The following is a 27910-nucleotide window of genomic DNA, read 5'->3' as shown; positions in this document are numbered from 1 at the left end:
GCAAATTATACCCCCCCCCCATGCAACATGTTGCTCTGTGTGTGTGTGTGTGTGTGTGTGTGTGTGTGTGTGTGTGAGTGAGGGGGACACAAAGAAAGCTTGTGCTGCTCACTTCTGGGAGATGAATCAGAGGAAGGGCATTGGTCAACAGATGTAGGTCCAGTAGAAGAGACTGGAAGCCCAGTTGTCTAAGGATCAGAGAAAGGGACAGTGGATGCTCAGGCTGAAAAAGAGAAGACTGAAGTGGGACAAGATGGCTACTTCAATGGGTCGATGAAGGGCCACTGATAAACCGCACTCTGCCAAGCTTGACCCTTAGGCATGTCACTTTCATCTGTAGACCAAGGAGGTTGGTCCAGATGACCCAAACAACCCTATAATCATACATATAAGCCACGGTCTCTGTCCTTCAGGAGTTCATAGTCTATCAAGGATAAGACAAACACAGAACCAAATCTAACATAGGGAGGCCGTGTGATCCAATGGAAAGAGCAGTAGCTTTGGAATCTGAGATCACGTGTTCAAATCCCAGCTTGGCTACAGATTTCCTGTGTGACCTTGAGGAAGTCAACCTCTCTGTGCCTCAGTTTCTTTCTCTGTAAAAGAGGGATTTGCACTTGATGGATTCTAAGATCCATTTCTGGCTCTAAGTGATGATTAGTTAATTGCCACCAGGATGGACTAGTGAGAATGATGTTCCCTTGCTGTGTATTTTGAGGTAAAAAAATCCAAAAGCCATTTCTTATTTTTCTTACTTTGGCGAGTAATTGCAGACGAGATAGACTGCATTCTCCCACACATCTCCCCAGACGTTGATCCTCCTGCACGTGTTCACAGCACAGCCAACCTTGTTGGTAGTCGCCCAAACTATCTGGAAAACACACAAGCAAACATGGCAGGTATATTAGACCATCAAGAAGCAAGTCAGTGCTGTAGATGATTTGTTCTCTTTTCATGGTCAGCCTTGCAAACAGATGGCCAGCAAACATGGTGTGATTGACAGCACATGGAGCGGGGCCTCCTGCCCAGAAGGCTCTGCATCCTCTTCTGCCTTTCATAAGTATCTCAGATTCCACCATTAGAGATCTTCCTTTTGAGTTCTAAAAGCTTTCTTGTCTTCTCGAATCTCTTCTGGTAAAAGGCAAAGACCCCTGGGAATGGCAGCACATTAAATCTTCATTGTGAACACCTGAGCAGGTGTACCTAAGGTAAGAGCACTGGAGAAATGGACCACAGGAAAGAGAAGGGCATCAGGAGAAATATGGGAGGGCACCAAAGTTCAAAATGGCTGTAAGGTTGGCCCCAAACTTGAGGTACAGAATAACCAAAAAATACATATTTTAGGTTAATATCAATAAGTTTAGGAAGGAAGGAAATAAGCATTTATTAAGCTCTTACAATATGCCATGCACAATTTGTGTTGTGTTTATAAACATTATCCCATTCAATCCTCACAACAACCTTGGGAGGTAGATGCTATTATTATCCACCTTTTGCAGTTGAGGACACCAAGGCAGACAGAAGTTAAGCGACATGCAGCTAGTAAGTGTCTGAAGCAAGATATGAACTCAGGTCTTCCTGACTCCAGGCCCAGTGTTCTATCCACTGAGGCACCCAGCTACCTCTGTGCCAAGGAGTCAAGTCTGATGCCAGTATACTTCAAATAGTTATTTTCTCTCTTTTTTGTGGGGCAATGAGGGTTAAGTGACTTGCCCAGGGTCACACAGCTAGTGCCAAGTGTCTGAGGCCAGATTTGAACTCAGGTCCTCCTGAATCCAGGGCCGGTGCTTTATCCACTACACCACCTAGCTGCCCCCTAGTTATTTTCTCTTATTCATTTTTCTGAATAGTAAATAGTCTCTCAACCCCTCTTTCACCATTGTTAGCAGGGAAAAATAGCAGTTGGTTTCCAAAATTTCTCCCAAAATAGGCTTTCCTTTTTCCCTCAAATGATCCGTACATATCATTTGATGGGCTATATTAGCCAAGACCTTTTCTGGCTCCTTACCTGTGTGTAATGAGTGCACATCGGCCCTGAGCATCTCTCTGGGCACCAAGGGTTACATTCGTGGGGGTAAGGATATGTGTAATCTTTAACTTCATCATACCATGACTGAACATGGAACGCTGGAGAACGGTACCTGTGGGAAGAAAACCATGTTGGTGACAACATAGAAAACCTAAGACATTAGTTACTTTGAGCATGAGTTCATAGAATCACAAAGTTGGAAGGGGCCTCAAATCACTCAGCCTGACCCTGACCCTGACCCAAAGCATGCATCCTGTTTTGATGCCCAATGAGAAGCCAGCTGCCCTTTGCTCGAAGACCCTAAGTTATGGGAAACTCACTACCATAGAAGAAAGCTCATTCCATCTCTGAATTGCTCTAAAAACAAGTAAGATTTTGTTTTATTGTTATTAAATATAATTTATAATAATTAATCATGATTAATAGTGTTTCATTATTAAGGAGTGTGATTTTGTTGCTGTTGCTAGATTAAACCCCAGTTTGGTTTCCTGTAATTTCCACCCACCGATCCTGGGGGTCAATTAGAACATTAGAATTACTTAGAATCAATTAGAATCGCTCTTGTACAGGATAACCCTGCAAAGACATAAAGATAGTTATCATATTCCCACTACATCTTTTCTTCAGGCTAAATGCCTGAGCTTTCAGAAGAGGAAATGCCTTCAAACCCCAAGTAAATCATCACTGAATGAGGGCAGGTTTCTCTGAAAAGCCCAGGAAAGATCACTTAAAATAAAATGAGCTGAAAATATTGCACCTCACTTTCTGCACTTGACTTTCTGTTATCTTATTATCAGCCAGAGCAAGCAAAGAGAAAGGGATTGGGGGAGGACAGAAAGTCCCATTTGTCCCCATAACCCCCACTTTTTACACAAGACAAAAGAAAGGAGCAATGATGAGAAATTATTTGCTCTATAGAAAGTACCTTTTGGGACACAGGGAAAAAAAATTTCCCTCCTCCCATTAAGAAAAACAAAACCAATTAGCACCAGGCAAAGAAGAAACATTCATTGGTGGGGAAAGCATTGAGCAGGAAACAAGAGCCCTATGTTCTCATCCTGGTTCTGTCATTCATTTGATGGGTGATCTTCGGTCCTTCAACTGACTACTTTTTCTACTTTTTTCTGTGCTCTATGGCTGGAGTCCGAAAGGAAGAACCAGGCTCTGTTATTATACCCTGGTCAGGTAAGATATACAAGCTCAGTTATTCTCAGCAGAAACTGGCACCAACATCTTACTAGGAAAGAAAATAAACTGTATGTAGATCTTGGAAAGGGGGCAGGGGCAAAGATGAGGTGGAGGTCTATGGCCAGCAAGTATAAACAATGTGGTTTCAATAAAGAAAAAACTAGAATAAGAAATGACCATTAAAGAGCAATGTGGTGAACAGAGAGGTTTAGAGGTCTTGTAACAATGACTGCTGGGACCAGCAGCATGGTGGTAGCAGCCAGTGATGCTTCCAAAGACGTTCTATCTCTTCTGAACACCAGCTCAGAAAAGTAAGTTACATGCTGAGCTTCTGGGCAAACATCAGTCCCCTTCTGAGCTGCCTCTTCTCCCAAGATTCAAGACAGTGTATTGATTCTCTATGAGAACATCACAAGACTTTGCAATGTGAGTTCCTTGGGGAGGGGCACCATATTTTTGCCTCTTTTTGTAGCTCCAATACTTCGCACAGTTACTGGCACATAAGAAGTGCTTAATAAATGTATGCTGAGATTCACTGATTACCACTGTGATAGGCCATTAGGATTAATTATAAAACTTTAACAAGTGCCCCTCATCCCCAAATGTGAAGCCCATGGATAAAATTAGACTCCAGAATTGAAAATGGTGGGGGAGGCAGAGGAAGGGAGAAAAATAACTTTGGGGCTTTCAATAAAAGCAAATCTCTGACTTAGATTTTTTTAAAAGCCATTAAAAAGTCCACCTTGAAAAGGTAGAGTATAAAGGAAAAATACCAACAAGTGTTCAGTGCCTGCTCTTTTCAGAGCCCTCTGCCAGGTAATGAGGGTGATTCCAAGTTCAGACAAGCTCCTCATGGAATGTCCAATGGCATGAGGATATGCACAGGCACAGACATCACTATATAAGCACATTAGAGAATTTTTGCCAAGCTCGAGAGCAATAAAGTGTCTGAAGAGAACCATTGGTAACCAGAGGGAGAAGGGAATTAGGGAAAACTTCCTGGAAGAGGTGCCACGTAAGCTGGCCTTCAAAGGATGGAGAGGATTTAGCGGGTGAAGAGGGTGAGGAAGAGCACGGGCAAAGTGGCATGTTCACAGGAGCAAAGCTAGTCCAGTTTGGTGACCCAATTGGAGGATACACAGGAAGAAAGTAGGATGATAAGATTTAAAGCTGGGGCAGCTAGGTGGCACAGTGGATAAAGCACTGGCCCTGGATTCAGAAGGACCTGAGTTCAAATCTGGCCTCAGACAATGAACACTTACTAGCTGTGTGACCCTAGGCAAGTCACTTAACCCCCATTGCCCCACAAAAAAATAAAATTGAAAAAAAAAAAAGATTTAAAGCTGAAAAGGACCTCTGAGGCAGTCTAGTTCAAACTCTCCTTTTAGAGATGAGAAAACTCAGGTCCAGAAAGTTCACATAAAGCAAAGAGCTGGACCCAGGTCCTCTGATTTCCAAACAAGTGCTCCTTCCATTGTAGAAATATGAGCTAAGGCTAGACATTTAGGATGGCAATCTTTGTCATCTCTCAGCCTATTAACATTCACTTAATCATCCTACTTGGAGCAGGGAGATTTCTCCTCCAGGATCCAAAACTATGAAACTAACTCAGCCCATCCCTGGAATGTCCTTCTCCCTGACCAAAGCAGTAAATGTAATGTCTCTGCTCATTTCCCATCAATCAACTTAGCTTCCAGTAACACATCCATGATGAAGAAGCAGGCAGGGCTTACTGTATGTGGAGATGACTCTACAGCCACAATTTGAGCAGGGTATGTACCCAGAGCTGTTTTCCAGTAGTACAAATGGAAAGTACGGATCATTCTCTAGGGGTCTTCCTTGGCCAACAGCATTTGGGTACCGTCCCACCCCCACACCATGGCCATGTGACAAATTGAAGCCAAACTGAACAGCTCACATATAGATCCAATCCTATAATCTTCGCTTCATCAGCTACCTGGACTAACCACTGAAGGCTCTACTTAGGGATCACAGAAATCAACTGAATGACATTTTTTTTAGTTAGTTCTTACCTGCCCCAGTGGACTGCCAGGTTCTGGCCAATGGACACAAGGAGGGTGGCAGGCCCATGTTCCCAGATACATTCGTGGGCCCAAGCTGCGGCCGACTTTTCCAACTCATCATCCCAGGTCTACAGGAAAGAGACCAAAAAATAGACAAGACAAATGGTGATTATTTGTGAGATCGACAAACCATCCAACCCAAGGGTCCGATCTGGTTTCTAGAGAAACTATTTGATGTAGCTCATTGGGTCCATTTTTAGCTTCTCTAACCAAAAAAGTACAGTATTGTCATAGGTAGGTGGGCCTTCCCTAAAAGTAGCCAAGGCTGACAAGAGACAACAAAATTCAGCAACAACTTTTGACATAATATTCCTGAAATCAAATGCCCTCATTCTCCCATCCTGCTCACCACATGGGCTTCGACAGATAGACTCCTGAATCATCTAGGCCTTGGTTTCTCATCTATAAAATAAGTAGTTGGACCAAATGGCTTGAAAGCCTAAGAACCCACTCCAAAATTCCATTATCATTTATAACTTCCAATGTTTCCTCTTTACAAGTCAGTCTCCATGTACTATCACATCTAAACATTCTAAAAGGAAGAAACTGCCTTTTAAAAAAATTTTAAAGGGAAAAATAATGATTCCAAATAAAGTCATCTTCATGGAAGAATACCAGAGTTAACAATAAGCCACTCCCTTATGACATGTGAGATCTTAAGAATTAGTAGCAAAGAAATCAGTCTTGGATCTGTTAAGACACTAGTCCCCTTCCTTATATCTTGCCAGAACCTACTGTGGTTTGGACAGAGACCCTAAGCTAAAGATAAGTCTGGGGCTATTTTCCTTCTCCAAAAAGGGTCAGAGAACTCATAATTTATCAGAAAAGAAGATAATGAACAAATCCAAGGGGGCCTTTTCTCTTCCACAGAGAAGACTGCTATATGTGTCTTTTGGCTTATGGGAAGTAGATTGCTTTGAGTCATATGTAGCTGGATTATTCAGAAGAATAAAACACAAAAATATTGGCTTTTGGAAATCAGATCCACAGGGCAGTATCACCAGGCCCTTGCAATTGCAAAAGATCATTTTCTGAGTAGCTAAAGAGTATAGGGTTTTGAGTGGGAAGGGATCTTGGAGAACAACTTACTCCATTTTATGGAGTAAGAAACTGAGGCCCAGGGAAGAGGTGACTGGCCTAAAGTACATCAGCAGAACCCACATTCTAATTCAGGTCCTTTAACTCTTATTAATAATAAAGAGGAGAAGGAGGAGGAGGAGGAAGAGAAAGAGGGAAAAGAGAAGGAGGAGGAGGAAGAGGAGGAGGAGATGATGAAGGAGGAGAGGAAGGAGAAGAAGGAAAGGAAGGAGAAGGAGAAGAAAAAGAAGAAGGAAGCATTTCAAGATTTACAAAGCTCTTTACATTTATTAGCTCATTTGATCCTCACAACAAGCCAGCATTTGGCACAGTGCCTGGAACATAGTAGGCATTCATAAATGTTTCTTGATTGATTGAATTAGGTGCTATTACTATCTACATTTTACAGATGAAGTAGCTGAGGCTGAGAAACTGACATGTCCGGCTAGAAAGCTTCTGAGGCAGGATTTAAACTCCAGATCTTCCTGACTCCAAGTACATCACTCTATGGACTATGCCTGTAGCTGCCTTATCCAAATTCAATGCTCTTTCCACTACGTCAGGCTTAGCAGTTCTCAGGGATGCCCTTACTCTCCCATCTGAGAGGACAGTTGCTAGAGTCCAGGATTCCCATTGCAGTTGGAGGGGAGACCTGTTAGAGGTGCTCTGTGTTAGAAATAAATACCTGTCAGGTTTAGTTTTGTGACTTCCAAGGCCCTAGTAATGGGTATAAACATTCCCTTCTGCTTTTTCAGGCATCTCCCAACCAAGGGATGAGCAATCGTGGATGCAGATGAAGCTTAAAATAACTGGGATGTCCAAGATCTCTTCCCTACATGCCTGACTGTACTCATTATGCAAGGCTGAAATCCCCTCTTTTGGACTCTCAGACTGTCAGGGCTGGCAAGGTCCTTAGATGTCATCTGGTGAAATGCACAGAATCTGGAACCAAGACACCTAGCTTTAGGTGCTCCTGTGACATTGGGCAAGGCATTTTGCTTTGATGGGCTTCAGGTTTGTCATCTATAAAATGAAGGGGCTGGATCTCTAGGGTCCCTTTCAACTCCAAAACCCTAGGGTCATGGTTTTAGAGGAGGAGGAGGGGTAGGGGCTGGCCCAAGGTCACAGGATAGTGAATGACAGAACTGGGCTTGACTCCAGGTCTCCCATCTCCTGCTTCAGTGCACTCTTTACTATCCTACACTGCATCTGTCTTAGAGATCCATTCACTGGAATGTTTAGTCTCATCTTTTCCTTATTGTACTCATCTGTCACTGTCCTTTCTTCCCTTTTATTCACTTGTTAGTTAATTTCCAATCATTCTGAAACAAACCAAAGGCAGTAGTCCAGGTATGATGAAGACCCAGTAATTGGAGAGGCATGATGGCTTGGGGGACTGGGAGCCAGGCAAGGTTTAGGTTCAAGTGCCAACCATTTTGCTAACAAGCTAGGCAACTGCGGGCAAGTCCTAGTTTCTTTAACTGTAAAATGAGGATAATACTACCTGTCATCATCGCTTCCCAGGTTTATTGTGAAGATCAAATGGGATAATGTCTATAACAAGCCTTGTAAACTTTAGGTCACTCCATCAATGTCAGCTATCATTCTTTTTTTTTTTTTTTGGTAGGGCAATGAGGGTAAAGTGACTTGCCCAGGGTCACACAGCTAGTATGTGTCAAGTGTCTGAGTCCAGATTTGAACTCAGGTCCTTCTGAATCCAGGGCCAGTGCTTTATCTATTGTGCCACCTAACTGTCCCAGCTATCATTCTTATAACATGCAGGCAAGCAGGATTTCACCTTATACTAATCTGCTTCCAGTCTAGCAAAAAAATACCACCTGTCTATCTATTTAACATGCTTCCCAAAATGACTGAAATCTTCCTCCAGTAGGGTCAAGCAAGCCATTAACCTCCAACCCACTCTTGGATGAAGGACTTGTGCAAAAATGGAAATCCCTTTTAAAACCCTGAAGGCAGGGTGGAGTCTTGGTTCCTTTGCAACTGATTGAGCCAACCTTAAGACTTCTTAGAAACTGCTGTTTATTTTTTTACTCAGGCTCATTATCAAAGTGGACTTTGCTAACTTTTGGCCACAGTCCATAACCTTTACTACTGTTCCTCAGGGGGAGAGAGGAGGGGGGAAAAAAACTAAAGAAATAACCTAATAAAGGAGAAGGAAGTGAAGGGACTTAAAGGGAATTTTTGGACTTGGCAGCCTTCTTGCTTGAGAATGTACAACAAGGAGACATCTGGTCTATAACAAAACCTTGTCAAAAGGGAACCATGGAATTCATTCTCAGTTAATCCTGATACCAGTGCTACAAACCCATTACCTTCACACAAGCAAATTAAAGAGAGTGTGCTGAACCATTACTCTCCTCCTTCCTCTCTGCCCAGTTTAAGTCTCAACTTCTTGGGGGAGCTTAACCCAACTATGCCAACCTCCTCATCTCAGCTTCTTCCCAAGTTCAATGGCCTCTTGTGTCTGTACTAGTTAACCAAAATCTTAACTTGAGAATTTCTGATGCTAGCTGTGTGACCCTGGGCAAGTCATTTAACTTTTCAATATTCTAGGCAACTCTCAAGGATATTATGTTACAAATAAGATGTTTGCCTGCATTGTTAGAAGAAGTTCTCTACACTTACCACAGGTCTAGTCCCTAGGTCACCCAGCTAGGTGACTTAGTGGATAGAGCTCTGGGTCTGCAGTTAGGAAAAGCTGAGTTAAATCTAACTTCAAACATTTACTATGTGATTCTGAGCAAATCTCCTAGTGCCTCAGTTTCCTCGATTATAAAATGGGGATAATAAGAGCATCTCCCTCCCAGAGTTGTTGTGAGGATCCAAGGAGATACTTGTAAAGCACTCAGCAAATGCCTGGCACATACTGGGTGCTTAATAAATGCTTGTTTCAGGGCAGCTAGGTGGCACAGTGGATAGAGTATTGGCCCTGGATTCAGGAGGACCTGAGTTCAAATCTGACCTCAGACACTTGACATTTACTAGCTGTGTGACCCTGGGCAAGTCACTTAACCCCAATTGCCTCACCAAAAAATAAACAAACAAATAAATAAAATAAATGCTTGTTTCTTTTTCTCCTATCCCTACCCTAGCTGACCTTACTAAGTGTTAAACTCTCTTGTTTCTAGCTGGCAAATTCCAAGTCTCAGATAAAAGTCCCAGTCCCCTTCTATTTATGACATACTGCTATGTGAGCTTACTTCCATTACTGTCTGGTAGAGTGTTTTAAGCTTTCAAAGGCTCACCTTCTGTCACTATCACCTTGAGTGTAAGTTGCCGAGGGCAGGGACCCTAGCTGGGTCAATCATTTGTCTTCTTATCCCCCACACACCCAGCCCAAGATCCAGAACAAAGGGTTCCATACATATTTGCTGAATGAGTGAGTGTACAACCTGTGGAGGGTCTGTCAAATGATTATGCTTTTAGAAATCTAGCTTTAAGGGGCAGCTAGGTGGCTCAGTGGTTAGAGCATCAGCCCTGGAGTCAGGAGGACCTGAGTTCAAATCTGACCTCAGACACTTAACACTTACTAGCTGTGTGACCCTGGGCAAGTCACTTAACCCCAATTGCCTCACCAAAAAAAAAAAGAAAGAAAGAAAGAAATCTAGCTTTAACCACCTCAAGTAGCTTTAACAGTGGCAATGTATTAAAGCCACTCAAATTAATCCACCTTCCCTTGGAATGTTCCTCCATCTTAACCCTGAGCATGTGCCGGCCCTCTCTAGGTGTGGATTTCCTAGTTTGTAAAATAAAGGAATCGGACCAAGTGATGGTTCTCCTTTCATCTAGGATTGTGTCCAAATTTCCTTTCTAAGTTAAGTCAATAAGCATTTATTAGGCACCTACTATGTGCCAAACACTCTGCAGGGGATACAAAGAAAGGCAAAGCCAGTCCCTGCTCTCCAGGATGATACATAAACCACAAATTGTACAAACAGGATCAATCGGAGGAAAGCACTAAGGTTAAGGAGGACTGGGAAAGGCAGCTTCTTGCAGAAAGCAGGATTTCAATTGGGACCAGAAAGAAGCCCGGGGGAGTCAGGTGATAGAGATAAGGGGAGGAGAGAAGAAACAGTTGGCTAAGGTTTAACTACTTAGTCACAAACCAGCACAAACCAGATGTCTCTTTTTTTTTTCTTTTTATATAAGCAGAAACAAACCCCTGGAGACTGAGTAGTACAATAAAGGAACCCTGGATCAGAGTCCAAGGGCCTGATTCAAACTCCGGCCATCTTCCCTGCTACCTCTTTCTCCCCTCTGTGCCTCAGTTTCTTCATCTGTAAAACTAAAGAGGTTAGACTGTTTGCTCTCTAAAGATGGTGCTGGCAACCATGCACAAGCTTTGAAGTAAGAGGGTTTGTGTTTGAATACCAGAATCTCAGCCCCATCACCACCTATGTGACCATGGGCAAGTCAACTGATTCCTCTGGACCTCAGTTTCCTCAGCTGTCAAAAGGGGGGAGTAGATGACTCTAATATCCTGTTCAGCTCTAAATGCCATGACTCCCTATGTTTTCTGCCCATACCATTAAGACGGGGTGCTGAGGCTGCTCTAGACTTGTCTCAGGGCCTCTTAGCACTAGAAGGGCTCATTTCCACCGAAGCAAAATTTTGTCAGTTGAACCACGGGATTCAAAACAAGAAATTCAAGTTCAAGGAAAGGTATTAAAACATGACCTAGAGAACATTAAGGAAATAGGGAAACACAAAAGGCCGATTGTGGCCTTTGCAAGTGGCACTAATTTATACCAAACCTCTTTCTTTGTGGGATTTAAGCTTCTCTTTAGTGTCCAGGAAAAACCACTAGAAAAAGGAAAGAAAAAAACAGCAACTGTTCTCAATAAGCCATCTAGGGAATATGGTGCCGTTGGGGCGGGGTTAAATCCTCGGGCCAATGAAAACATTTTTCTCATGGAGCCTTCTAGGTCCTCCAGCAGAACCTATCCAGTCCCATTCTTCCTCCTTCGGGCCACTGCCCATTATCATGGTGTGAACTAAAAATTCTAAGGATCCCAGCTTCTAGCTGAACTGAGAGGCCAGAATGACTAATGCTTAAGAAGACCAGACATAGAGCTCATACAACATTCACTCTGTCTTTACTTTCCTGTTTTTCCCTTTCCTCTTTATGAAGCAAGTTTTCCTAAGGCATATTTCAGTTAGACCTACCATACACTGTCAGGAATTTCAGGGCCAAAAAGAAAGAAAAAAAACCCTTTTTAATTAAAAAAAAAAAGAGGGAAGCAGCTAGGTGGCAGTGGATAAAGCACCAGCCCTGGATTCAGGAGGACCTGAGTTCAAATCCAACCTCAGACACTTGACACTTACTAGCTGTGTGACCCTAGGCAAGTCACTTAACCCTCATTGGTCCGCAAAACAAACAAAACCAAAAAAAAACCCAAACCAGATGATGTGGCTGCCAATCTACTTCTCCTCTGTCTGATTGTAATTTTTTCTATTCTCCAGGTATCTTCTGGGGGTGGATGAAGAGGAAGGGGAGCAATGATTGGAAACTAGAGTGAGAAGCCTAACATTAGGGAGGAGGTAGTAATGCCACTTTTGTTATCTGCACCTCAGTTTCCTCATCAGTAAAATAAAAGGGTTGGATTCTGGAGAGCAATTTGGAATTATGCCCAAAGGGCAATAAAGCTGTGCATACCCTTTGACCCAGCAGTCCCACTTTTAGGTCTTTTGCCCAAAGAAATCATGGAAGGGGGAAAGGGACCCACATGTACAAAAATATTTATAGCTGCTCTTTACGTGGTAGCAAGGAATTGGAAGTTGAGGGGGTGCCCATCAATTGGGGAATGGCTGGACAAGTTGTGGTATATGAATACAATGGAATACTATTGTGCTGTAAGAAATGATGAGCAGGAAGAGTTCAGAGAAACCTGGAGGGTCTTACGTGAGCTGATGATGAGTGAGATGAGCAGAACCAGAAGAACATTGTACACAGTATCATCAACATTGAGTGTTGACATACTGTGATGGACTATATTCTTCTCACCAATTCAATGGTACAGAAGAGTTCCAGGGAACTCATGATAGAAGAGGATCTCCAAATCCAAGAAAAAAAAGAAAGAAAGAACTGTGGAGTATAGATGCTGATTGAACCATATTATTTCTTTTGTTTTGGGTGCTGTTGTTTTTTTTTTCTATTTTGAGGTTTTGCATCACTGCTCTGATTCTTTCTCTTGTAACAGGATTAATGCAGAAATAGGATTAATGTTATTATGTGTATATATATGTGTGTGTGTATATATATATATATCTATATGTATATGTATAGAGATATATAGATATAACCTATATCAGATTACCTGCTGTCTAGGGGAGGGGGAGGGAGGGGAGGGAGGGAGAAAAATCTGAAATTGTAAAGCATGTATAAACAAAAGTTGAGAACTATCTTTACATGTAACGGAAAAAATAAAATACCTCATACAAAAGAAAAATAAATAAATAAATAAATAAATAAATAAAAGGGTTGGACTTAAATGTTTTCTAAGGTTCCTTCCAGTGCTAAGCCAGGGGAAAAAGCCAGAAAGGATAGGAGGGGGAAAAATAAAGATCACCAAGTCAGAGTCATTATAATTCCCATATTCAGATATGAAAGTAACATAAGAGCAAAATATATCATGAAAATAGGATTAAAAGAATTGGGGAGGCATGATAAAGAATGAGGAGACTTCGGTGTTACGGAGGGGAAGACAGGAAAGATTTCCAGAGGGAGACAGTCAATAATGTCAGATGCTTAGAAGGGTAAAGGATCATAGGAGGGGAAAATGTATCAACATTGAGATCATTGGTCCCCTTTAAAGAAGAACATCTGCAGAAGAGCTGGAAAGAGAAGAAAGGAAACAGGGCCTTAGCCCTTCCTCTTTTGCTCCAGCAGGGCACTTACCATGTATTCCATGTTTGAGGCTGATGGATAGACCTGCCCTCTCAGTTTGTTGTGAAGCATTAGTATCTCCTCCCTGTCTGACCTGGGGATGGCTCTCTTGCCTCTGGAATGAGTCTGATCATTCTGGTATTTGCTCAGAAGCTTCTCCAAATGAGTGGCATTGGGCAGGAAAAATCCCTGTGCCTGACAAATCAAAAACGCTAATCCCAGGGGGACAATACAAGACAGGGTGCGACCCATGCTTTAATTTTATAGCAGGAATCAGAATGCTCCGGTGTTGAGGCAATAATACTTGGTCTTCTCGAGGGCAGTGAGAGTGTTCTTAATAGACCTGGAAGAAAAAGCAATGAAGAATGTGGGTTAGCATTCATCCAGACTCAGTGTCTGCAAGCCCAGGAAGGGCTCCTGATGAGGCAAGACCTCTTGGGTTCCAAATAGAAGCAGGGGCAAAAACTCTAATAATCACATTGTCTCCCATTCTCTTGACCTCATATTTTCTAGTTTGGAAGGAGGTTCCCTACTTACCCAGGATGACCAGTCATCTCAGAAGCAATTATGGCCTGAATCAAGTTTCTGAAGGCAACTTGCCCGAGGAGCTGACTAATGTGATTTCACCTGAGGTAAAAGCTCACCACTGGGCTCCTCCACAAATCTAGGCTGTATACCAGGTGTTCTTAACCTTTTTAATTTTTTTATATTTCACCTCTTTGGCACTCTGGAGACAACTCTGAAAGCCTATGGATCCCTTCTCAGGATATAGTTATTAAATAAATAAAATATACAGGATTACACAGGAAGTCAATTAAATTGAAATATAGTTATCAAAGTTTTTTTTAAAAAACCCAAATTCATGAACCCCAGATTAAGAACCCCTCCCTGTTCTAGCCCATTTAAGATAGGCATCATTTTGGTGAATTAGAACTTTACAGGAAGACAAATATTAGGTAAGTAAAGAGAGATATCCCAGTGAATCGTGTCCCAGACAAGGGATTACTTGTTCACTAAACAAGAACATAGATGGATCTGTGTAAAGCAACCAGCACTGGTAGGTTTTGAACTTGGGTAGCTTTGAGGGTGTCCACAATCAAAGCAAAGTCTGAGGGATACTAAAAATCAGTCATCATTCCCTCCTGATCCCTCTTTCATTTACTTTATAACATTATCAATATATTAAAATAGCTATACATGAGTTCTCAGACTTTTTTCTATCTCCCAATCCCCTGGATACTCAACCCAGAATCTACCTCCGACTGACTTAAGCTCTGATTAGTTTAGAAATAGTGTCTCTTGTTGGTTTGTTTCATGTCTCTCTAATGTACCTTGGGCAGCAAGTGGATAAATTGCCAGACCTGGAGTCAAGAAGACTGAATTCAAATCCAGCCACAGACACTTACTAGCTGTGTGACCCTGGGCAAGTCAGGTCACTTTGCCTCAGTTTCCTTCTCTATAAAATGAGCTGGAGAAGGAAATGGCAAACCACTCTTAGTATCTTTGCTAAGAAAACCCCAAATGGGGTCACAAAGCATCGGACACAACTAAAAAGTGACTGAATTGAACGATGTATTTAGGTAATGTTATATATGTCCATGTGTAGCACACTCTTCTGGGCTCTTCTCTCAATTTATAGTCACATTTGCTGGTTAAGTACCCAGAGAGTGGTTGCCACCTTGGAGTTCAACCAGTGTATTTTCCATGAACAGTCAGCCAGTACCCTCAATTAGTTCTTTTTATTATTATTATTTTTTTTTTAGTGAGGCAATTGGGGTTAAGTGACTTGCCCAGGGTCACACAGCTAGTAAGTGTCTGAGGCCAGATTTGAACTCAGTTACTCCTGACTCCAGGGCCAGTGCTCTATCCACTGTGTCACCTAGCTGCCCCTCAATTAGTTCTTAGCAAAGGTATTTGCTCAAATGGTATAATAAAAACAGTAGCTTTAAAATAACCCCTACAGTGAATCTGAGGCAGTCTCCCCCATCCATACAGCATCAGCAGGAAGACCAGGCATAAACTGAAAATGTACAGTGGTTGTGAGGCATAGATGTAGCAAAAGACCCCTGGGCTAAAGCACCTCATAGCCAGTAACACTAGAAGGCCTGAAGGTCCTTCCTCTCTTCCTAGAGTCCTCCTACAGCTCCTCTTAGAGTATCTTTGCTGGATATGCTGCTTGGCTGGGTGCCCAGGGACTACTCTTCTTCAAAGTCAGCTCTCTTCTCTGCTGCAAGGAGTCTGGTTTCTTGAAAGCAGTTTTCTCCCTTGAGTGATTTTCGCTCTACACATAGAGCACATGTGTGTCTCTGCTCCATGCTAGATGGGACGACTCCTACAAGTCAAGTGGCTCTATTTCAAAGCAACATGGTCAGGCTACATGGGAAGAGAGAGAAATTCCCTTTTCCCTACTCCTCTCAAGAGGGATTCCCTAGAAGCCAGGTTCCTCCTCTACTGTGGTGACTCAGACTGATAAACTCCAATTGCTGGATGGGGTTATCTCCCTATTGGCAAGAAATCATGATCAAGACTTCATGGCCAAGGAGCGATGGAGATAGAAATCCCCTCCTTTCCACTCCCTGCACGGATCTCTGCCACAAAGCGCTACCAAGCCTAGATTCTCTTGGAACTCAGCTCTGTCCCGATGGCTTAACTATTTAAAGCCTTGTTTGTTCAATGAGCTTGATCCATTTAATTACATCAGAGGATGAGCTCAAGGTATAGTCGTTGAAACAGAAGCAAAGAAGTTCAGAGGTCAAGATTAATGGAAGCCTAGGACTTTTGGTGGTTGGTTGAGTGAAGCTCCTGAATACTTCACTATTCCAAAGGAATCAGGGACTCTCTTTACAACTAGTTTAATACTTCGTTAATCCTTCTGATTACCATTTTTTATACTTTTTGTTTTTTGTTTTTTGGTGAGGCAATTGGGGTTAAGTGACTTGCCTAGAGTCACACAGCTAGTAAGTGTTAAGTGTCTGAGGCTGGATTTGAACTCAGGTCCTTCTGACTCCAGGGCTGGTGTTCTGTCCACCGTGTCACCTAGCTGCCCCCTTCTGATTACATTTTGAGTCTTCTGTGCTAGGCGTTAGCCAAAGATCAATCCCCTCCCTCCCCCTACCACACACACACACACACACACACACACACACACTGAGTCTTATCCCCTGTTAGACTGTTATGCAGCAAGCACATTGCTCTGTACAGAATGGGGCTTAGTAAATGTTTTTAGAATGAATTAAAGTAGCAGTGTGACCCTGGGCAAATCACTTAACTCAGATTGCCTACCCCCAAAATGAATCAAAGTAACTGAACTGGCAAAGATTGAGATTAGATAAGGATACAAAATGCAAAGAACAGAATAAGTATGGTATAAATGGTGGGAAAACTGAACTTGGAACAAGAAGCCCTGGGTTCAAGTCCCAACTGGACTATTGGCCCAGTATTTCATCTTGGGCAAGTCACTATCCCCCTATATAAGCCTCAGTTTTCTCCCATGTAAAATGAATAGGTGGGGAAAGACATGGGGTTCTTAACCTTTTTGCATATCATATACCCCTTTGGCAATCTGGTAAAGCCTCTGGATCCTCTCTCCAAATAATGTTTGTAGGTGCACAAAATAAAATACATGGGATTACAAAGGAAACTGATTATATTGAAATACAGGTAGTGTAATCCCCACCCCCATCCAGACTCATGAATTTCCTGAAATCTATCCATTGACCCACTGAAGAAGTCCTAGACTAGATTTTCTCTAAGGTTCCCTTCAACTATGACATTGCGATACTTTAAACTTCATCGATAATCCACAGGGATAAGGAGCAGAGGAGATTGTAAGAGAGTATAAGGAGGGGCATACAAAGGAGAAAAAAAAGTCATGCTGACATAGTTAAGGGAGAAAACGGAGGCATGGGAACTCTAGGCACAGGGTTGCGGGGAACAGGGTCAATGAGAAAAATGTAAAAATTCCCAAGGTTACAACTGTGACAGATAAAAATAAATGTAATCCAAACACAGTATGTTTGGCACTACATTTGGACAACCTTCCCAGAAGTGGTGCTTTTTGATGTGATGTTTCTGGGAATGATGGGAAAGACGTGCCATTCTTTCCAGTATTCCTTTGGAATCCCAGCTAATCTGGCAACATTTTTAAAAAATGGACTTTGGCAAGTAACCCAGCATATCTGGACCTCAGTTTTCTAATCTTTGAGGTGAGATTGAACTATATAGATCTCCAAGGTCCCTTCCAGTCTAAATCTATGATTTCTCAGAGATGGCCACTTTAAAAAAAAATCAATCTCCTTACATTATAGCTATATCTCATTTTAAACCAAATGCTCATCACATAGCTTGATCTCTATTTTATATGTCTCCAATTTTTTTTTTTAGTTATTTCTTAAGACTTAAAGATGACAAGTGGTCACAACAGAGCTATCTGGAGGAATGTGCCATTGGATCTAGAAAGAATATTCTCCAGAATTATTCCCAGACTCTTCTTTTCATTTTATTTATTATTTTTTTTTTGGCAGGGCAATGAGGGTTAAGTGACTTGCCCAGGGTCACACAGCTAGTAGATGTCAAGTGTCTGAGGCAGGATTTGAACTCAGGTCCTCCTGAATCCAGTGCTTTATCCACTATGCCACTTAGCTGCCCCCAGACTCTTCTTTTGAGTCACTGCTGCAAAATGCAAATGTTTTAAAAAAAAGATATGAAATAAAAAAAACAAAAACAAAAAACAAAAACAAAAAAATTCTATGTAAGTAGAGATGACTTACTGACATTAAGGTAGAGGTGAAAGATTAAAACTCCAAGTGAATTTGTGGTTTATTTGCAGAGAAGACTGATTTGGGTGCATAGCAAGGCAGGATAAAGACCATCTATGGTACCTTCCCCCTCCCTACTAATCCCTTGGCATGACTACTAAAAAGTGGGATGGAACAAAGGGATTCATCACGATTCTAATTACAAAATGAGTTCAAGGTGTAGTAGTTAAGGCAGAAGCAGAGAATTTAAAATGTCAAGATTAATCTAAGCCTAGGACTTTTTGGTGGATGGCTGAGTACAGCTGTGTATCTGACTCATGAAAGAGCCAAAATAACCCCATGAGGCTACAGGCTAAATTAAAAGTTAAGCTACCACCCCTGTGGAGAATCAGCTCTTGTTGTTGCTGCAGTCTTGGAAAAGAACCAGCAGATAAACGTTGAGAACAGAGCTTCTGAGGACTAGCTGATTGCGGAAAAAGTAAGTAGAGAACACGGGCAGATTGCAGAACATTAGGGGAAAAAAAGCAGCAATTGGGCATATTGAAGGTAGAAAGTGTGGCTTGAGCTGGGACTTGGCCCTAGAAATAGTCATGGCTCTGGCTATCCATGTGCAATGTCAACATGCATTCTCTGGTCAACACATGTTCCTTCTTGCACTGGTGATATAGGAATTTGGAGGAACGTGCACTTCTTTGTGTAAAAATGGGATTTTCCTTGTTATTGAACTGGTCTAATTCAACAATTTGCATTGAATGAATGCATCATCTGGTTGGTAGGGACTGGTATACTGTGATTTTTTAATAGATACTAACTCAAAGAATGTCTTCAAGTTAGAGTAGCTTTTGGGGGGACCCAAGCTAAATACACATAGGCAAGTCTGTCTGCCCTCATTATGCTTCACCTTTACATCCCAGGTGAAATGCTTTTGGTAACCCCTAAACTTTATGAGATGGAACCATGAAGTAATAATAAAATGAAGAAACTGAAGCACATATATCCAAAAGCATTTTCTTCTCTTTCAAGGATTCATATATTGAGGGACTTGGGTTGGGGAAGTAAAACTGCTTGGGGTATTAGTTCAACTTGGAGTCATAAAACTTTAATTTGGGTCCCGACTCTGCCCACTTACCTATGTGAACTTGGGCAAGTAACTCAGTACATCTGGACCTCAGTTTTCTAATCTTTGAGGTGAGATCGGACTATATAGATCTCCAAGGTCCCTTCCACTCTAAATCTATGTTTTTTCAGAGATGGTTATTTTATTTTATTTTGCAGGGTAATGAGGGTTAAGTGACTTGCCCAGGGTCACACAGCTAGTACGTGTCAAGTGTCTGAGGTCAAATTTGAACGCAGGTCCTCCTGAATCCAGGGCTGGTGCTTTATCCACTGTACCACCTAGCTGCCCCGATCGCTATTTTTTTTTAATCCAGTCCCTACATTATAGCCACATCTCATTTAAAACCAAATGCTCATCACCTAGTTTGGTCTCCACTTTATATGTCTCTGAAATTTTTTTAGTTATTTCCAAAATTCCAAGAAGACAAGTGGGAACAACTGAGCTATTTGGAGAAATGTGCCATGAGATCTAAAAGCAACTGCAAAACAGGAGTTCTAAAAATGTTTCATGTCATGGCAGTATCAAAGATTTAGAGCTGGAAAGGGGAATCTAGAATCTAGAAAAGTCTAATTGTTTGCTCAAGGCTTTATGAGTAGTAAGTGGCAGAGAGAATATGTGAATTTGGGTCCTTTGACTTAAGATCCAGTGTTCTTTCCATTGCAACATTCTGCCCCCTGACAAAATTGCTAAAATATTTGCATGGTAGTTCACCTAGAGGTGATAGATGGGAGAGTGCCACAGGTTCCTAAGCAGCCGTGACCCCTTGGCCAAACTTCAGTTCATACACCCATAGGTACTCCATTGGTAGTGGAATCAGTCAGAAGCTAGAACCAGGACATTTGTACCCATCCTTTGCCAATTTTCAAAGTCAAGCATCTAGCTGCTCTTCTTCTCCCCTTCATCTCTGTGAAATGAAGCCAGTGACTCAAGCTTCGGAACCCCTGAACATCCTAACACCAAGACAACCAGTCAACAAGCATTTTTAAAGTGCTTACTATGTGCTAGGCATTAAGCATTGGACAGTGGCCATCATGGGGGGAGGGGGGGCAATCTTGAAAATGATGAGTTATCTACCATAACTCATCAGGGTGTTGAGGGAAGGCAGGCTTCCCAAAGTCAAGATAATCCATTCCTGCGTCAGTATTCTCTCTGATGTCTCTTTCTTGTCCATTAGAGGACACGTGGCTGATAGAATGTTCCTTTTTGGTCAGATAGAATGACTGTATCCCTGGGAATGTGAGTCACCTCAGGCCCAGAGGTTTGCTAATTTGGACATCGGGATGACATTTCACCTACACATCCACAAATCACAAGAGTTGGCCATCATTGTTTCATTCCATCTGGTAGTTTTTGCTGGCAGCTCAATGATGACTATTCTCAAATTTGGATTCTCAACATAGACACTATGCAACCTTTTCCCCAGATCCCAAGAACCACTGAAGTTTGGTCAGTCAACGTGATATCAAAGGCTAGTTATTTGATCATTTCCCACACTGTGGTTTTGGCTGTCAGGGGGAAAAGTGTCATAATCCTCCAGCCTTTCACCTTATGCATTCTGCTCCCCCTCCACCTCTACATCTCTTCATCATCATATCTCTCTGGTCTGAATTAGAGCCAGAAGCCATCGCCTTAGTCCTGTTCGGATCCAAAGCTGTTTGAAATCAAATGGTAGGAGGATAAGGAGGGTGTGGAGGTGGGGGAGGGTGCAAGGTTTAGGGGAAATTAAAACATCACAAAGAAAAAGAAAACTATGAAATATTTGTTAAAGCAACTGTCTGAGGGGAACAAAAATGATTACTCCAAGGTGTTACATAAGCAGACGGCAGCAGTACATGACTTTGCAAAACTTTACAAAGCATTTGGGTGCAGAGGTTAAAAGCAAGACTCCAATGGCTGACGAGCCTGCCAACAGATGGCAAATGCCAGGGCTCGTGCCCCAGATTTAAGCTTGAAGTGAAATGCCATGATGATACCAAAGCTTTTAAGTCTCCCGTGCAGGGATGACGCACAAGAGTGTTCTCCCGGACATAGATCCATTACCCAGGAATGAGGTCACCTACTTGAACTCTCATAGAAGAGAAGCAAGAGAACACAATATGAAGATGGGAATGGGTTGTTTCATCTCATCTGTGATATATTCTCTTTGTGTTTAGGAGAACCTGCCAGAAGAATTACTCTCAGGGTTAAAGGGTAAAACACCAACTCTAATTTAATGATGTGGGCTTTTACTGCAGCCTGAAGGCTCCATCTGTCTAGTGGAAGCTTCCTTTAAAGCCCAGGTTTATGAGGCCAGCCATGGTTTGGGGTTTTTAACTTGGATTTTCCCCTTCTTTGCTCAACTCGTGTAGCATTTATAATCTGTACTACATGTTTTAACCTTTAGTTATGATATAACCTTTTATTATTTTTGATAATCATCTTCTGTCCCAACTAGACTGTTTAAAAAAATTATAGGTGATTAAAATTACTGTGCTTTTATATATTAATTGCTATTACTATGTTTTAGAAATTAAATTGCTATTGCACCAGCTTGGGCAATAAGCATATTATTGTTATTTTATTAATACAATATATCAGTAAAGGATTGACTGCATGTCTCCCTAACTTCTCATGGTCTCAGGTCTTCAGACCTATATTGTCCTAAGACAGAGCCAAACACCAGCCGAGAGAGCCAAGAGCCAGAGAGCATCAGGAGACAAGTGAGACCTGGCATGGTCAAGGGTCTTTTGATAGAGATGGGTCATTCATTACACATTGACCAAAGCTAATTGGTTAGCATTATTCAATTCCATTAGTTGACATGACTTGAGGGTGGTCTAAATTAAAATGAACTCTACAGATGTCATCAGGGAAGACTATGTTAAAGACCCTCCCTGAAGGGCAAAGGCAAAGTCCACTATCTAGGTGTGGTTTGATCCCATTAGTCCTTCACAGGATCTATACAAAAGAGCCTATCTCCATTTCTTTTGTTCCCTTGGGTTTGTCCCAAATAAGATCAGCTGAAGTTTCTCAAAGAACTGGACTTTCTGGAGTGGAGAAGTTGTGGGGGTGAGAGTTGGGGGTGGGAATGGGGTGGGAGAAAGAACTGAAAATGATCTCTGGGTCCTTCCAAGGAATCCATTAATAATAATTATTTTCTCACAACTGTAAGGTCCTTGATGAGAGGGATCAAATCTTCTCCTAAATCTCCCACAATGTCTAACATTATACTGGGTAACTGAATTCAGCAAGCATAGGAGAGAGATTAAGTAAGACTTATTGAATGAAAACAACTGATGGAGAAGCAATAACACATAGAACGAGTTCTGGACTTAGAGTCAGACCTAGGATATAATACCGAGTCTAAGATTTCTTGTGTCATTTGCCTTTTTTTTTTTTCTTTTGTTGTTGTTTTTTTTTTTTTGCAGGGCAATGGGGGTTAAGTGACTTGCCCAGGGTCACACAGCTAATGAGTGTCAAGTGTCTGAGGCTGGATTTGAACTCAGGTCCTCCTGAATCCAGGGACAGTGCTTTATCCACTACGCCACCTGGCTGCCCCTGTCATTTCCCTTTTGCCTTGCCTCAATTTCCTTGTGTTTAAAATGGGGACTAACAATACTTCTATTTAATGTTATTGCCTCCCCCTCCTGAAATTATTTCTGATTTATCCTGTTTATGACTTGTTTATATATAATTGTTTGCAATATGCCTCCCCCCATTAAAGTACAGATGAGGAAAGACTCAGAGATCATGTGACTTATCTATAGTTATACCGCCAGTCAATTTGGGAAGTGATATTTGAACCAGACCTTCCTGATTCCAGATCCCAGACATCTCCAGTTACAAAGTCTCCTCTTAAAGATGCTGTGGGTTTCATCTGCTATTTCAATTTATTTTTCCTACTGAATTTTCCTTAGGAACGCCACCGGCAGTAGTGGTGCCCAGAGAGCGGGGGATTCCCCTTTGCTCTTCCTCTTCTCCAGAATAATCAATGCCCAGACAAGAATCAGAAATTTGAGAGAGCCTGAGTGAGGCCAAAGACAGCTCTTAGAACAATTCATCCAAACCACCCAGAAATTCCAGGAATGAAATGGCAACAGCAACAACAGACACCCCCACCACACTGGCAAACTGCGGGAAGACCTCTTCAGACACTGGGCAGAGACCTCAATTTCAAACTATCTGGGTCAGTACTAGATGGTGGTAAATACAACCAAGGCTAGACTTGGCAGGAATGAATCACTTTCATTTAAAAAACAACAACACAGAAAGGTCTTGGTATAGCTGTTCTTTGACATTCTCTAGGATATGGAAGGAAATAAATAAGTCTCTGCCTTAACTTGCTTTCCTCTAGTAAACCAAGTGACTCAGTTTTCTCATCTGTTAAATGGGAAAGGGTGGATAAAATAACCTCTAAAGCCTCTTCCAGGTCCAAATTATATCCACAAACAGCCATTTATTAAGCATTTCATATACCAAGCTCTGCGCTAAATGTTGGGGATATCAAGATAAACTGACATTCTAATAGAGGTGACAACTAGTCACATATAAATGAATACATAATATATTCAATACGAATACAAGGTAGTTTATAAAAGAGCACACTAGCAGGGGGAAGGAAGGGGGAGGGAAATCAGCAAACGTTTTCTCTAAAAGGTGGTGCTTGAGATGGTCTTAAAAACAGGGATTCTAAAAAGCAGAGGGAGGGAGAGAGGGCATTGTAGGCATGGGAGACTGCCAGGACAGAGGCCCAGAGATGGGAGATGGCGATTTATTTGTTCAAAACAGTGTGTAGTGGGGGAGGCAGCTAGGTGGTACAGTGGATAGAGCACCGGTCCTGGAGTCAGGAGGACCTGAGTTCAAATCTGGCCTCAGACACTTTACACTTACTAACTGTGTGACCTTGGGCAAGTCACTTAACCTCAATTGCCTCACCAAAAAAACAAACAAACAAACAAAACAAACAAAAAAAAAAAAAACCAGAACAGTGTGTGGGATGGGATGGTTGGACTACAAGTGTATCCAAAGGATCATAACTCCCTAGCCACAGAGCAATGTATAAGAAATATAGTCCTAGAGGTAATAGGGAGCCAGTGGAGTTTATTGAGGAGGAGAGTGGCTGTATGCATGATGGATTGGGGTGAGGAGAGACTTGAAGTCAGAAGACCAAAGAGGAGGCAACTGTCATTGATTCAAGTGATTAGGACATTAGAACCAATAGATGGCCTTGGGATGGATACTGGGTGTTGGGAACCTGTGTTAGAAATTATGCTTCTCAAAAAAAAATGTTTTTTAATAATAATAATAATAATAAAAAGATACAATTCTTCTCCCAAAAAAAGAAATCCACACAACCAAAAGCCATATAAAAAATGCTCCAAATCACTAGTAATTAGAGAAATGAACATTAAAATAACTCTAAAGTTGTACCTCACAGCCACCAGATTAGTAAAAGAAAAGTGAAAATTGTTCAAGGGGTTGTGGGAAAACAGGTCCATTGATGCACTGTTCGGTGCAGCAGTGAATTGGTCCAGTTATTTGGGAAAGCACTAGAATTAAGCATCACTAAAGTGTGCACAGCCTTTGACCCAGCAACACCACTATTAAGCTTATGCCCCAAATTGATAAAAGATGGAGGAGGAGGAGGAGGAGGAGGAGGAGGGGAAAGGGAAGAAGAGGAAGGGGGAGGGAGACAGGGAGGGAAATGGGAGAAGGAGGAGGAGGAGAAGAAGGAGGATAAGGAGAAAGAGGAGGAAGAGGAGGAGGAGAAGGATGACCCATGTGTATAAAAATATTTAAAGTGGTTCTTTTTGTTATAATAAAGAAACAAAAATGAAGGGGGACAGATGTCCATCAAGAATGTAATGGTGGGGCTGCTAGGTGGTACAGTGGATAGAGCACTGGCCCTGGATTCGGGAGGACCTGAGTTCAAATCTGGCCTCAGACAATTGACAGTTACTAGCTGTTGTGACCCTGGGCAAGTCACTTAACCCCAATTGCCTCACCAAAACCAAAAAAAAACAAGAATGCAATGGAGGGGGCAGTTAGGTGGTGCAGTGGATAAAGCACTGGCCCTGGATTCAGGAGGATCTGAGTTCAAATCTGGCCTCAGACACTTGACACTTACTAGCTGTGTGTCCCTGGATGAGTCACTTAATCCTCACTGCCCCGCAAAAAAAAAAAAAAAAGGAAAATTACTGCACTATAAGAAATGACAAGAGGACAGATTCAAAGAAACCCTGGATGATTTGTATGAACTTATAGAGAGTGAAGTGTGCAGAACCAGAACTTATACCATAAGAACACTATAAAAACAAGCAATGTTGAAACACTTAAGAACTATGATGAATGTAGTGACCCAAGATCATTCCTGAGGATAGATGACACAGCCTTCTATCCATCTCCTAACAGGGAGTTGATGAACTTAAGATGCCAAATGAGACAAAATACATTTTTGGATTCAGCCAATGTGGGAATTTGTTTTGCTTGACTCTGCTTACTTGTCACAAGGATATCGTTTTGCAGGGCTTTTCCTCCCCTTCTCCATGGCAGGACAAGTGGGAAAGAAAGGGAAGCTACCAACAGGGGTGACAAAAAAGGGAAAAAAAAGTGGAGGGATGGTCATTGAAGTGTTTTTAAATAAAGAAAAGAAAACAGAAGAAAAGCAAGAGGAAAAATAGTTAACAAGTGTGATAAAATAATGGAATTCAGCAGATGCCCAGGGGCCCCACCTGATGGATTTAGATAGATTTAGTATTGTTTGAATTGGGTGAGAATGAGAAACTAAGTACCTACTTAAGGATGATTGGGTGGAGGCCATACCTGGCCCTGAGTGATGTGTTGGTGCACTACTCAGCGAGAGACCACTCTCAACCAACCAGTTTGAAGGACCTCCCCTTTGGGGAAGGGAGAGAGGAACTAGGAAGGGGACGCTGGCTCATAGAAGAACTCTCTTTTTGGTGAGGAGGAAGCAGTGTGGCAGCAGATGAAGAACAGAGGGGGGTCCCTCTTAGTCGTTCGGACACCGGCTTGGTGGTGAGAGATTTCTCGTGGGCTGCTAGGAAAGGAAATTACTTTCTTTCTTTCTGGCTATACCAAATTAGATCTGAGCTAGGATTTCCGTGCTATAAGGAATCTGTTCTCAATCTCTCTCTCTTCACTAACTTATAATATATATTTTAATAAATCTTTAAAAGCCTAAACTCTTGCTGAATTTATCAGTGATTTTAGTCAACTTGCCCCCAAGACTGGGGGAGGGGGCAGATTAGAACCCACAATTTAGATTTTAAACATCACACAAGACATCTTTGAAAATTATACACTGAATTTATCATACTTAAAAGGAAAAATAAGTTGTATATAATAGATTCACAATCTTTTTTGTTCTGCTTTACATATGGAAATGCTCATTTTATTCAATGTGTGTTAGGCTGAGAATTAAAAAAAAAAAAACATTTTTTAAGTGATGCTCTCAGCTATGATGTGATCGCTTGTGGTATTGGCACAGTCCAAAGAAATGAAAATACGAAATCCCAAGTTGATTCACCACATTAAGTGTGTGCCTGCTCAGTGCTATTCATATGGGCCACTGTACTGTGCCAACTAAACTGGGCAGCAGAGAGTTGTAAAGTCTGATGGGGACCTAACAGAATGATTAACATACTTGAGTTAAGTAACATGAGAGTTGATGAAAAATGTCATCCAGCTCCAGAGTCTGAATGAAGATCAAAGCATACTATTTTTCACTTTTGTGGGTGTGTGTATTGTTGTTGTTTGGTCTGTGTTCTCTTTCACAATATGACTAATATGGGAAAATGTTGTGCAAGATTGCACATGAATGATCTTTATCAAATTGCTTACCATCTCAGGGGGAGAGGGGAAGAGAGGGAAGTAGAGAATTTGGAACTCAAAATTTAAAAAAATGAATGTTAAAGTTTGGGTTTGGGATTTTTGTTGGGTTTTTTTGTTGTTGTTGTTTGTTTGTTTTTGGTGAGGCAGTTGGGGCTAAGTGACTTGCCCAGGGTCACACAGCTAGTAAGTGTCAAGTGTCTGAGGCCGGATTTGAACTCAGGTTCTCCTGAATCCAGGGCTGGTGTTTTATCCACTGCTCCACTTAGCTGCCCCAGTTTGGGGTTTTTTTACATGCAATTGGGAAAAATATTTTTTAAAAGTAATGTGAGAGAGGGTAGCTAGGTGGCACAGTGGATAAAGCGCCAGCCCTGGATTCAGGAGGACCTGAGTTCAAATCTGGCCTCAGACACTTGACACTTACTAGCTGTGTGACCCTGGGCAAGTCGCTTAACCCTCGTTGCCCTGCAAAAACCAAAAACCAAACCAAAACAAAACAGTAATGTGAGAGGGGCAGCTAGGTGGCACAGTGGATAAAGCATCGGCCTTCGATTCAGGAGGACCTGATCTCAAATCCAACCTCAGATACTTGACACCTACTAGCTGTGTGACCCTGGGCAAGTCACTTAACCCTCATTGCCCTGCCCCCCCCCCAAAAGTAATGTGAGAGTAGATCCAGGCACGCATGGTTTGCACTTAAGGGATGTTCACCACCAAAGCACAAGGTAAGCACATAATCCAAGGAGGTCTAAAAGACTTCAAAATTGTCCAGATTGGTTTGAAAACATCCTGCCCTGGAGGCTTACAAGGTCTGTATCTAGGAAAGTCACTTAAACTCTTTCAGATTTCAGTTTTAGTTATAATAATAGGACCTACCTCACTTTAGGTAAGATAACATCTGTGCACTGTTTTTCAAACCCTAAA

The 27910-nt window shown here is 41.9% G+C and overlaps 1 protein-coding gene across 1 annotated transcript in view; it reads right to left on the bottom strand.

The window, feature by feature from the left end:
* Positions 1-27910, bottom strand: part of CRISPLD2 (cysteine rich secretory protein LCCL domain containing 2) — an 89613-nt gene that overhangs the window by 50113 nt on the left and 11590 nt on the right. The window contains exons 2-5 of the mRNA XM_043981132.1: positions 13298-13628; positions 5251-5369; positions 2009-2141; positions 756-871 (exon numbers count right to left, since the gene is read on the bottom strand). Of these exons, the coding sequence (XP_043837067.1) occupies positions 756-871; positions 2009-2141; positions 5251-5369; positions 13298-13537 (608 nt within the window). The 5' untranslated portion in view covers positions 13538-13628. The remainder of the gene's footprint in view (positions 1-755; positions 872-2008; positions 2142-5250; positions 5370-13297; positions 13629-27910) is intronic.

This window comes from Dromiciops gliroides, chromosome 2 (genome assembly GCF_019393635.1).
Source record: "Dromiciops gliroides isolate mDroGli1 chromosome 2, mDroGli1.pri, whole genome shotgun sequence".
In the NCBI taxonomy this organism is placed as follows: domain Eukaryota; kingdom Metazoa; phylum Chordata; class Mammalia; order Microbiotheria; family Microbiotheriidae; genus Dromiciops; species Dromiciops gliroides.
The sequence above is the reverse complement of the archived record's forward strand: the minus strand, read 5'-3'. Positions and strand labels throughout refer to the sequence as shown.